The following is a 12,222-nucleotide window of genomic DNA, read 5'->3' as shown; positions in this document are numbered from 1 at the left end:
CAACACAACACGCATACACAAATGTACTTGCATAGTTACATACACCACATATATAAAAATTCAATTTTATTCTCTCTCTCACACCGTTTGAAATTCAAACAACCATGGCACCTCCATCTCTCTTAATCTCTCTCCTCTTCATCTCTCTCCATCTCTCTCCCATCTCTCCCCAACCTACAGCCCCACCACCCTCCTCCTCAACCTGCAACTCTATCTACATCTCCTACACCATCTCTTCTGTCCAAAAGATCCCACCAACCCTAAAATCAAACCAACCCTACAGATTCGAATCATCTCTTTTTGTGCTCAATAATGGCCTTGACGAGCTCAAATCTTGGAGGGTTTTTGTGGGGTTTAAGAATGATGAAGTTTTGGTTAGTGCTAGTAATGCTGTGTTGAGTGATGGAACTAGCTTGCCTGGGAAAGTGGGTAATGGGAGTGTTTTTGTTGGGTATCCTAATGCTGATTTGAAAACTGGAGTTGAAACTGCTGGAGATTTGAGTCAGATGTCTGTGAAAGTTGATTTGGTTGGGACTGAGTTTGGTGTTGGTGTTGGTAGTTTTCCTTTGCCTGGTAATGTTAGTCTTGTTAATGATGGATTTGTTTGTCCTCCCGCAACAATTCGAGGTACTTTTCGGGGGTTTTTTATTAGTCCTTGGAATTTTTTCGATGTTGATATTATTGAGAATTGACTTCAATTGATTTGTATTTTGATTAGTGATTTGATTTGTGGTTTCGATATTTGGTATAGTTTTGGTCTATTGAGAATTGAGTTGAAATGAGAACTGGCGATTTAGATGCGGATCAGTAGTGATATGTGTGAGTTTAAATGGATGGTTTGTATTTGAATTGTTAGTAATTGTCTTAAAATTAGGGGCAGATCTCCGGTTTGTGGTTTTTATTTTAGAATTAGTTGTGGTTAAAATAGAAGCGTATATGTATATTGGTACTGGATTAGTGTGATTAGATTTGAAAGTTGAGTTGTTTTTGTTTGAGGGGATACTGTAAATAGGTGAATGTGTAAACAAACTAGATGTCTCAATTAAAATTTCTCGATCACAGGGTATGTTTTTCCATCAATCACGAAGTTATATATAGTCTGCAAACTTTAAATTTTACTACTGTGAAGACTACCATGGATTTGTGGGAATATGACCAATTATATATGATTACACACACACACACACAGGTTATGCCACCTTGTTCAACTTAGTTGACTTTGTAGATGACGTGGTTTTAAGATTTAATATTATGGGAATGTAGTTGATGGCTAATTTTTCAAATAGGGATGTATTGTGCCATGAAAATTCATAGTTATATTTACATGAGAATCGAGGTCTTTAATGGAGAGGGTATTAGAATTTTGTCGGATCAATTGTTACTACGGGTCATGTTAATTGGTTGCCGATGACATAGAGTTCAAATACAGAGAATGTTTTGTGGCACCCTGTTTGGTGTTTGTCTTATTGTTTCCGGTGCTTTCTATATCCCGATTTTGGAAAATTAGGTGGAAATGAACGGTCCTGAAGCAATAATGAAGAGCTAGTTGTGATGCACGAGTCAATTGTGATGAACAATATGCAAATTTCAGCTGCCCAACTCCATCAACTGTTATACTTTCATACCCCAAAATTTTTAACTATTACTAGTTTTAGCACAAAATTATCACCTATTACTATTTAGCACAACATTAGAGGTGATGTTTCTAACCACTACATGTGGGTTGATTATTTGTTACATGCTTACAGTTTAGCTTATTGCCATTGCCAGATTTCAGTGAAGCATAAAGTTCTAACATACTTATTACTTTATGATGATTTAACAGTTGATCACTTGATCTTGATCTGATACACTCTATGTTCTAGAAACAGAAGCCCTAACTTCTAGGTGGATTAGTTTGCAGTATAACTTCTCATTCCTGCTGTATTTCTATAGTATATGCAAAAATGCAACTCCCTTAGGTGGGTGTATATCATATCTTAGTTTGTTTATGTGCTTGTGTTCATAAACATACGAACATCGAAGTTGTTAACTTGATTTACCTCTATTGTTTGTACTGTCTGACCTCTGTCCTGGGCCAGTTTTCTTGTTTTCATGCTTATTTTTGTTTTTGTCAGGTAAGAACCAGATGGAGTTATGTTGTACCAAAGACCCAAAATTCAAGAGCAACGTCACCGTAGATGAAGAATTTTTGCCTCGGCAAGATGGTGATCTTACAATAATGTATGACGTGACCAAAACATATGAATCAAATTACTGGGCAGATGTTACAATCTCAAATCACAATCCTCTTGGCCGTCTTGATAATTGGAAATTAAAATGGGATTGGATGAGAGATGAGTTTATCTTTGCAATGAAGGGAGCTTATCCCTCAATCATTGATTCATCCAAATGCATATTTGGCAAACAGGGTGAGTACTACAAGGACATGGACTTCTCCACTGTTCTAAATTGTGAAAGAGGGCCAACAATTGTTGATCTTCCACTAACCAAAACCAATGACACAGCCATCGGTTTAGTACCTTTCTGTTGCCGAAATGGTACAATTTTGCCACCCACTATGGATCCAAGCAAGTCTATTTCAGCATTTAAGATGCAAGTGTTTAAGATGCCTCCAGATCTTAACCGTTCCCAACTCAGTCCGCCGCAGAACTGGAAAATCAGTGGCAGACTAAATCCAGATTATGAATGTGGTCCACCAGTTCGTGTTAGTCCTAGCCGTTTCTCAGACCCAGGTGGATTATCAGATACAACTGCAGTTGCAAGTTGGCAAGTGGTGTGCAACATCACCCAGGCAAAGGGATCGAGTCCCAGATGCTGTGTATCGTTCTCTGCTTATTATAATGAGTCTATTATTCCGTGCAAAACCTGTGCTTGTGGCTGTCCTAGTAACACTGCTCGTACTTGTAGCACTAGCGCCCCGGCTCTTCTTCTACCATCCCAAGCTCTTCTAGTTCCTTTTGAAAATCGGACCAAATTGAGTTTAGCTTGGGCTGGTTTAAAACATCTGCCAGTGTCAAATCCATTGCCTTGTGGAGATAATTGTGGTGTCAGCATTAACTGGCATCTATTGACAGACTACAGAGGAGGATGGTCCGCAAGAATGACAGTTTTTAACTGGGAGGATGAGGCATTCGTCGACTGGTTTGCTGCAATTGAAATGGATAAAGCAGCACGTGGATTCAAGGAGGTGTACTCATTCAATGGAAGTGCCCTTAATGGCGTTGACAATACTATTTTTATGGAGGGTCTTCCTGGCTTGAACTATCTGGTTGGCGAAACAGATGCAGCCAAACCTGATAGGGACCCTAGGGTACCCGGAAAACAACAATCTGTAATCTCTTTCACGAAGAAACAAACCCCAGGAATTGATATTCCCGCTGGAGATGGATTCCCCACAAAAGTATTCTTCAACGGGGAGGAATGCTCACTCCCAAGGATACTTCCGTCAGGCGATTCTTACAGATTGCACTCATCAGTCTCAATGTCTTTCCTACTAGCTATACTGATCTTGATTTTGATTCAGCAATAGCAATGTGATCCAAGTATTGCTGCATGTTTTGGTTGTGGAGATATTGTCTTCATTCTTTTGGTTCATATTGTCTGTATATTACTGTTAAATTGTATTATTCAACCACACTTGAGTTGTTAATGTATGGTTACGCTAGAATCCTATTAACAGTTTGACATTTTCTTGTTCTTATTACCTCTCTTTATATACAAGTAATATCACTGAGAATTGGCAGTGTCTTGCATATAATTTGGCCTTCCAAGTAAAATTCTAGTTAATAAGAGTTGTCCTTTATCAACAGTTTTTTTTTAATTCTTCAAAGTTTTTTTTCCGTAGCGAGAAATTTTATAAACAAGACAGGCCCGCCCCCCCTCAACAAAAAAACACGGACATGGTACTCCCTCCATTTCAAAATAAGTGTCGCTTTAATTTTTAACAAGTATTTTAAGGTATATAAAAAGTGATTTTTCACATGTATACTTTTCTTTTTTTAAATAAAAATATAACATTTAAACTTTTATTTTAAAAATTCAATGTGTGTAGGTCACTTTTTTGCAGCTTAAAGTACGCGCATAGAGCCAAAACGACACTTAAAAGTAAGTTCAATACTAGATGAAAAATGTTTATAGTCATTACTAAAATATAGTACCAAAAAATAATTTTTGGGGCTTAACTAGCAATTGCACTCCAATGCTAGTTATATTATACAACAAAATAATTTCATATTTATCTCACATTTTGTCAAACTCATTCACTTTATTTTAAAGTGGATCTTTTTACACTTAATTATTAGTTATTTGATGATGCGGCAAGAATGACTATATAGACATTCTTGATCTTAAATATAATACCAAGTATCCATTTATGCATTTATCCATTAATATATAGTTACGCATTGAAGTTGAGTTTTATAATATTAATTTTATAGTATACCTATAAGACTAAATTTAGCTGGACTTGCTCTAACAAGGAACGGAGGGAGTACTACTCAAGCAACAGCTAACTCTAGTAACTAACTAGAAAAAACTAAGCAAAGCTGAAACAAATACAAAGACCATGTAACAAAAATTAAGCAAAGCTGAAACACATACAAAGACTATGTAACTAACTAGAAAAAACTAAGCAAGGCTGAAACTAATACAAAGACTAAGGGTGCACTTCCTTTGTCATAAAAATCGCAGGCGTAGAAATCCTGCTATGAAGTATATCATATTCATTCCTTTCCAGCCAAATTTTATACAATGAGACTCCGAGATAAAGAAATATAACTTGATTCTGAATATTGTTCGTCATAACACGAATTCCCTAGAACCATTTCACAGGCAATGGGTGTGTTCATTCCATGAGCAGGTGGTTAATAGCTTCATTTGCAACATTGCAAAGAACCACAATGCCTTTAAATTAATCGTCGACCGCAATATATTAAAACTTCAATCTCAGGGATGTATCATGTATCCACTAAATTCAATACAGAAAAGACCCTCCCCCAGCATTAACAGTATGGACTCTCAATGTAAGATTCTACATTGAATATATAACAAACACACAAGTAGTAATTATCACCTGAAGAAACTTGAAACCCATCATTTATCAATGACAATTTATGTAGCAAATCTGTCTACCAAAATTATGATACCAAATATTCAGCAAAAATATTGCAAATTTGTCTACCAAAAGTTAAATTTAAAAGATACCAAAAATTCACCTTTGCCCCCCAACGGAAAGGAATCAACTAAAAGGGGGTTATTAGAGTTTCCTCCGGTCCACGAGTGCCGGGCAAACAAACATTCAATATTTGCATCCATTACCGACAAAAGATAACTAGCCTTACATAAGTTTTTTCCTACCTAAAAATTGTCAAATTTTTGGCATAGCATATGTTTCGCATATGGTGCAAAAATAACAGACTAAAATTTCTTCCCTGTCATCAAATGTATATTATCATTTTGATTCAGCAATCTACAGGCTCCAAAACGAACAAGCAGAAGTGAGATCATCATCATTTCTTGATAGTTGGCCTGAAATAGAAATGTCATGAACTTGGGTGTTGGTAACTGCTAAGTTTGATTCAGACTACACCTAAACTATATACACACCACAAATTGCAGTCACTAATATAAGAAGCTAAAGGAATGCTACGTTGGAAGATGATCTGAGTAATACCCGTTAAATTTAAAACCAGTCTGGACTCCTCCACTTCCTTGTTGCTGCTGTACAAGATAATATGTTTGAAATTAGCACAGGCAGCCACTTGTTTAATTTTTTTTAAAAACACTGATTGACAAAGATAAACTGACCTGTTTAAGTACTGCACTCATGAGATCATCTTGATCATAATGTCCTGTTAATATAGTATTTTCATAGCTAGTTTCAGGAAAACTTTCAGCTTTGACTTGGAATGAACTTTCAGGATGATGCACATTAGGCTGATTAGGCTGCTGACCTACGATTGGCATATTCCTGTCTCCCAGAAAATTTTGCTGAACTAGAAAGGATGGCGAAGTATCAAGGTTTCCTCTCATGTTTACATGTTGATTTTGGGATGGGTCATAATTCAATCCTATATTGCGTGAATCCCAATTTGGAGATTTGTGCTGATGCAGATCATTAAAGATATCATAAGTTCCAGATCCTTCCATTTCCATACTAGCCTCTTCTTGAAGCACCTCTTTGGATGAAATGGGTGAAATCCCTGAAATGCCACCCACAACAAAATCATTTCCCAACAATTCTGCACCACGGCTCGCAGAAAAGTCGACCATCGCAGAGGGTTGAGAAACTTGATTATATGCAGGTCCTTGGACATTGTCAATTAATCCATTTCGTCCTAGAAAACCATTTGTGATCCCATTTGATAAGATAGGATTTCCGGAAGACAATGGCAGCCTTGATGCAAAATTAAAATTAGTGTCATCCTGTAAAGGAGCTCTTGCCTGTTGAGTCATCGGCACCATTAAAGAGTTGCTCTGGTTGCCTTGCATCATGCCCCCAAATGCTGCAAGTTGCTTTGGTTCCATACTTGTCGGAATACCATGAAGGAAGTTCATTTGCTTGCTGCTATTGCTTAGTTGTTGCCCCCCTATGAAATGTAAATCCGGAGACTGGAAGTTGAATACATTTCTCTGTTCAACTAAGGGAGAAATAGTGGATTTTGTTGTAGACCTGCCGGCGGCAGCTTGTAGTGTAGCAAGACTTTGTGCTGGAATTTGACCAGTAGCAGCAAGAGCCCCAAGGCCATTGAATGGAGACATGGACCCAAATGATGCATCATGGGTCCCCATGAAAGAGTTACTTAGACCACTCTGCTGCTGTCCAATTACTCTTCTAAGATATATCCGGTATTTCTGCATGGAACAACAGCTTGTTGGGATATTAAATTAGTGGAAATATATTGTGAATATATATACAAATGTTTTGAACTAAGCAAGAACAGAAAAAGAACAGTTGTGATACATATTCTTAAATATCAAAAACCAATGCTAGTAACTTGTTTACAGGACATTGTTCAATCAGTTGATTAATTTTGCAAGTATTTGCGATGTAACTAATCAACATGTAGAAGAAGATTTAGAAGTGTCAATTATAGAAAAATATTCACATTATATAACTCAATAGTATATAACGAAAGGAAACACTTGTGTAGTAATCGTATCTAGAATTTTTTAGTCTAAGAACGTTTCACCAAGAAAACAAAAAAACTTACTTGCAGGTGACTAGCGACATTCTCTCTTGTAAGTCCATCCACATTCATCATCTCAAGAATTTTCTTTGGAACAGCCTCTGCACATAAAGGTATTACATTAGAGAACAAGTAAAACATATTTTTTTTAAAATGAGTAGGAAACGGTTAGCTTTCCAGAATACTTCCTCCTTTACTAAATTAATAAGATCAATGTGACTAATAAAAGCAAGTCAAATTGATAAGATAACAATTTAAACATATTATAAGACACATAAGTATTATTACAAAATTCAAATGAACTGGTATTTTTCATTAGCTCCCAACTATTGTGATAGTCATTGGTGCTCTTACTTCATGAGGAAGTAGCAGAATAAAATACTTCATTTCAGAATTGATAATTCATATACAACTGGAGAGAAGATATGAACTGTCTGTGTATCTTTGTTCATGTGTGCCTTAAAGACTTGTAGAATGTTGAATAACGAGAATGCTAGTCTCTTTTGCATCATCAAATGGATGATGCCTAAATTTTATACTTTTTATGAATTTTATTCCTTGTACTACATTAAGAAATTAAACCATATTGGATAGTATGGTTTTGGAAACGAATTGAACCAGATACGGTATATACACTACATGGGGACGACTACTAGTTTCTCCATAATCATGTATAGTTGTCTAGAATGCAACCTAAAGCTAAGCAGTATATGTGTAAATGTAAGAAACAAAAGTGAGAGAACTGGCTACAAGGTTCGTACTTTCAATTCCAAGTTGATTAACAGCTGTCACAAATTGTTGATGAAGGTCAACCGACCAGACAACCCGTGCTTTCTTTAGCGAAGATGTATCATCCTTATCCTCTGCTTCATCTTCCTCATCCTTTCTTCTCTTGTTTTTCCAACTTCCCTCATTTGCAGAAGAAGAGTAATCAGCATCTTCAGGGGCCTTTTGCTGCCGATTCCCATCTTCAACACTTCCTGATTGCTCAATGCCCTTGTACTCATGTTTCTTTTTGCGTACTACATGCTGCCATATGTTCTTCAAAGCTTCAATACGAACTGGTTTGATTAGATAATCACATGCACCATGAGTCACTCCCTTCATCACAACATTTTTACTATCGTCAGCAGACATCACTGTTCAGTCAATATAAAACTCGTCAGATTAAGTCAATTCGATGCAAACAAAAAAAGTCAAAGAAATTTGATAGTAATAAAACAAGAAAGAGAGGCAGCTAACTGATAACAGGCAGGTCCATCTCCAACCCAATGTGCTCAAGCAGTTTGAACCCATCCATATCAGGCATGTGAACATCACTTAACACAATATCGAATCCACTCTTGTTCTCTCTTAGCAGGGACAATGCTATGTCTGCTCTATCGCACTTGGTCACTGAAAACATTTAAAATAACTTGGTAAATTATTTTGGAAACATTTGTATCTAAACTTGTTTCCTGCCAAAATTTTGATCCTCGGCACATTTGGGAGATGCAGCACTCCCAAATGTGCAATGCATCTAAACTTGTTTCCTGGAAAAACAGTGATATATGTATTTTTTTTTTAATGGAAAATTGAATACCACGTGAAATACGCATATGAGAGATGTGTATTCAGTAAAGGGTCAAAACCAAAGCGCAAAGCGTGAGGGAAGGGTCAAACCAAAGCGCAAAGCGTGAGGATACACACCTCCCACATGCATATTTGAGCGATACACATCTCCCAAATGCATCGTTGGCACATCTGGGAGATGCGAATCTCCCAACGACTCCAAATTTGGAATTTTGCTCACAGAATCATCAATTTACAGTATAAAGGTCAAGACATGAAGTATCACAAAATGATTTGGGAAGAGAAACAAAATATCTACCAAAACCACAGAAGGGCACAAGTCAATCCCAACCAATTTAAAAACTCCAGCACAATCTCAATTTCCTTAATTCCAAGCATTCATTATGAAAAAACTATTCACTTAATTTCATTAACATCAAAAAATTCAAATTCAAATCCCATCATCTAATTCTAAACCATTTCATCTCCAATTCCCAATTTGTGATTAGATCAAAATTCAAAATTCAAATCAAACCCTCTTTTTTCCCCTTCATTTATAAGCAAACCTTAATATACACTCAAAAAAAAAACAAAAAATCACAAACAAGATATACACATAACCAATCCAAAATCCATCTAAATACACCAGAATTGATACAAAAGATACACAACAATTATAAAAAATAACCAACCAATAAAAATTATTATCAAACAAATGAAAAAAACATTATAATCAAACAACAAGAATCATATAAAAAATTAAACAAACACAAACAAATAATTCTTACCTTCATAACGACACAACATAAGCATTCTCTGCAAGATCACAAGACAAGTAGAATCATCATCAACAACAAGCACCCGGAGACCAACCGGAAACTGGTCGGAAACGCCATCTCCGGCAGACTTACCCGACAGACTCGAACTCTGCATAGTCAGATTTAGTAGCTGACAACTAAGAAGATACTATTGTTATATAAACTAAAACACAACCAAACATGTAGTATAATATGTAGATATACACACACCCAAATAAGGAAATAATATAAATCACATCATTTGGGCCAAGATTCACACAAAGATTTAATCCAAAATATCAAAAAAAAAATTAAAAAAAACCCAGTTGAGGAAAATGCATGGAATATTAGTAAGAGGATTTGATACTTTTAAGTTTGTTTTTGGATAAAAAACAAAGTAAACAAGACTTGAATAGATTTGTACATGTAATTTGTGAATGCACTTGTTTGGTGTGTCAGCATGTAAGAATTGAGACATGATTGTGTACTTGGAGAGAGTTCAACTCAACTTGTAATGAAACCTTTTTTTTTTTCTTTTTTGGATTTCTTTTTTGGAAATAATAAATTATTGTGGGACCAGGCCCGTTGGGTGTGAATCCAGCTCATGCGAGTACTTGACTAACCCCACGCCAGCATTCAATACTGTTTATTATTTTTATTTTTTTAATTTAATTTATTGAATGATAATCTGTTTTTCTTTTTTAACGGATGCTGCTTTTTGTGTTTTTTACGTGTAACGGATGTTGACTAATGACTATATCTCTTTTTGCTTCCGTTGTTTTTTTTTTGTTTTATGGATATTATATAATATGATGTTTCACGTTTGTTTTGACGATCTTTTTTATATTTGAAAATAATATTAATTACCGGGTTTAAGGTCGAGTTTAATGTGATTTAAAAATTCTAGATTTTAGATGGGTGGGCCAAGAAAATTTAAAAATTTGCCCGGATCTTTTTTAAAATATTGAGATCCGTTTTAGTTCAATGTACTGGATTAAATTGAACCAGACTTTTATATGAGTTTTGTTTATTTGTTAATATCTCTTAAATTATTGAAAATATCATATAATTTTAATTTTTTATTAAAAAAAACTAGGCTTTATTAGAGATTTTTTCAAATTAGATTTTATTCATGCCAAACCGAACTTTTCAAGAAAATCAAATTTTATCCGGGGTTGAACCAAATTTTCGTAAAAATAGGAGGCATGAACAGGATGTTGGAAAATGTGGGCATTGAGCCTCACACTGTCAAGTCATTTTGAATCGTTCTTGAGTGGGTGACGCTTGGAGTATGTTCTCCTACGTGAGAGTTTTCCGAGACACTTTGAAACACTCAAAATGGTTAAGAGATGAATGAGATGCGATCATCTAAAGTTGGTCCCTTGAAGGTGGAAATATTGTAAATAAACCTGTATCACACATTGAAATGGAAAAGGGATTTCCATTACTTTATATATCACAACACTTTAGTAGTGTCTAAGAGTGTTACTAAGGTGTTGCTTCATCTCCTACGTGCGCGCGCAGGGGGTGCAAATTGTGGGATTTCGAGGGGTAATCCGAGGCTTGCGAAGCATTCGGGCTTGCCCGCGTGTGCGACGTGCGGACACGAATGTAGCAGAAAATTGGCCCGAATAATCACGAACTAGTAAATTTAATTAACGCGTTTAATTAAATAGGAGAAGTAGTGCACACGTTTCTCTAAGCCTATATATTCTCGTTATAGGGTTTAGAGTTTACTTACTCAAAAATATACAGTCGTCCTCCTAAACACAAACCCTACATCTTTCTCTCTGTCAGTGATAGTTTCGTGTTCGTTCAAACTCGCTGAAGGTGCTCGTTATCCGTAACGTCGCCGCTACCTCGTTTTATCCTGGGAGGCTATCGACTCGCACATACGGTGAGAGACGAAATAGCTTTAAGGAGACAATTTCAACTGGACTCGAGGATCTCTATTCTGCTTTATATCCTTTCTTTTTCTGTTTGATTTCGTTTACTCACGCAAACACTTGTTTGATCTATATGTATTAATCGCAAATTGTATTCACAATCTTAAAGTTATTTTTTTTATACATCTGTCACTGATACATCTGTATCTACTTGTTTTGTTAATTAACAGATCGATGAAGAACCAAACTATGAACAATCCGATGAACATAACGGCTGATCCCATAGCACAGATCACTAGATATCATGGGGTTCACCCGCAGGCGATTAACCCTAACGCACAGATCGTAAGATCTGATGGGGGTCAAACACCTGTTGGACATGTGCCTTCGAGACATGTGCATGTGGGACACACTGTCATTGGGCAGTTTAGTGTTCCTCTTGGACAGATATCGGCAGGATTCACTCCTCCGATTATACCTGCGGTGCCTACTGCTGTGCATACACCTGTAGTACAGACGCACGTACCATCTGTCTCACATGCGGTGCCTGTTGCACCTGTTATGCCAACTGTGCATGTTGCACACGCTGGAAAACCTGAGAAGTTCAACGGAACGAACTTCAAACGTTGGCAGCAAAAGATGCACTTCTATCTGACCACGTTGCATCCGGATCGCTTCCTGAAGGAAGATATACCATTGCTCACTGGCAAGAGCAACACGCGGACTTTGTATGCTGTGGATGCTTGGAAGCACTCCGACTACATATGTCGGAATTATGTGCTGAATTCTTTGGCTGAC

The 12,222-nt window shown here is 36.5% G+C and overlaps 2 protein-coding genes across 5 annotated transcripts; one reads left to right on the top strand and one right to left on the bottom strand.

Annotated features, from left to right (window-relative positions):
* On the top strand, positions 1-3,703 carry LOC141678021 (COBRA-like protein 7). Its single transcript, XM_074484209.1, has 2 exons — positions 1-627; positions 2,118-3,703. Exons 1-2 carry the CDS (start codon positions 105-107, stop codon positions 3,530-3,532), a joined length of 1,938 nt encoding a protein of 645 aa, XP_074340310.1. The 5' UTR covers positions 1-104; the 3' UTR covers positions 3,533-3,703.
* Positions 3,704-5,211: 1,508 nt separating this feature from the next.
* LOC141678000 (two-component response regulator ARR2-like) lies at positions 5,212-10,023 on the bottom strand. Of its 4 annotated transcripts, none has more exons than XM_074484200.1 (7): positions 9,530-10,023; positions 8,433-8,585; positions 7,952-8,329; positions 7,215-7,291; positions 5,809-6,855; positions 5,675-5,718; positions 5,212-5,529 (listed from the first exon to the last, which is right to left on the bottom strand). In XM_074484200.1, the coding sequence occupies exons 1-7, from the start codon at positions 9,672-9,674 to the stop codon at positions 5,511-5,513; spliced, it is 1,863 nt and encodes a 620-aa protein (XP_074340301.1). In that variant the 5' UTR covers positions 9,675-10,023; the 3' UTR covers positions 5,212-5,510. The 4 variants fall into 4 exon arrangements, with proteins under 4 accessions (XP_074340301.1, XP_074340293.1, XP_074340277.1 ...); XM_074484192.1 differs by having other exon boundaries at positions 5,675-5,721; positions 9,530-10,022; XM_074484176.1 differs by having other exon boundaries at positions 5,212-5,721.
* Between the last annotated feature and the right edge of the window lie 2,199 nt (positions 10,024-12,222).

The sequence above is a fragment of the Apium graveolens genome, chromosome 1 (assembly GCF_009905375.1).
Source record: "Apium graveolens cultivar Ventura chromosome 1, ASM990537v1, whole genome shotgun sequence".
Classification (NCBI taxonomy): domain Eukaryota; kingdom Viridiplantae; phylum Streptophyta; class Magnoliopsida; order Apiales; family Apiaceae; genus Apium; species Apium graveolens.
Note: the sequence above shows the minus strand (reverse complement) of the source record. Positions and strands in the feature narration are given on the sequence as shown.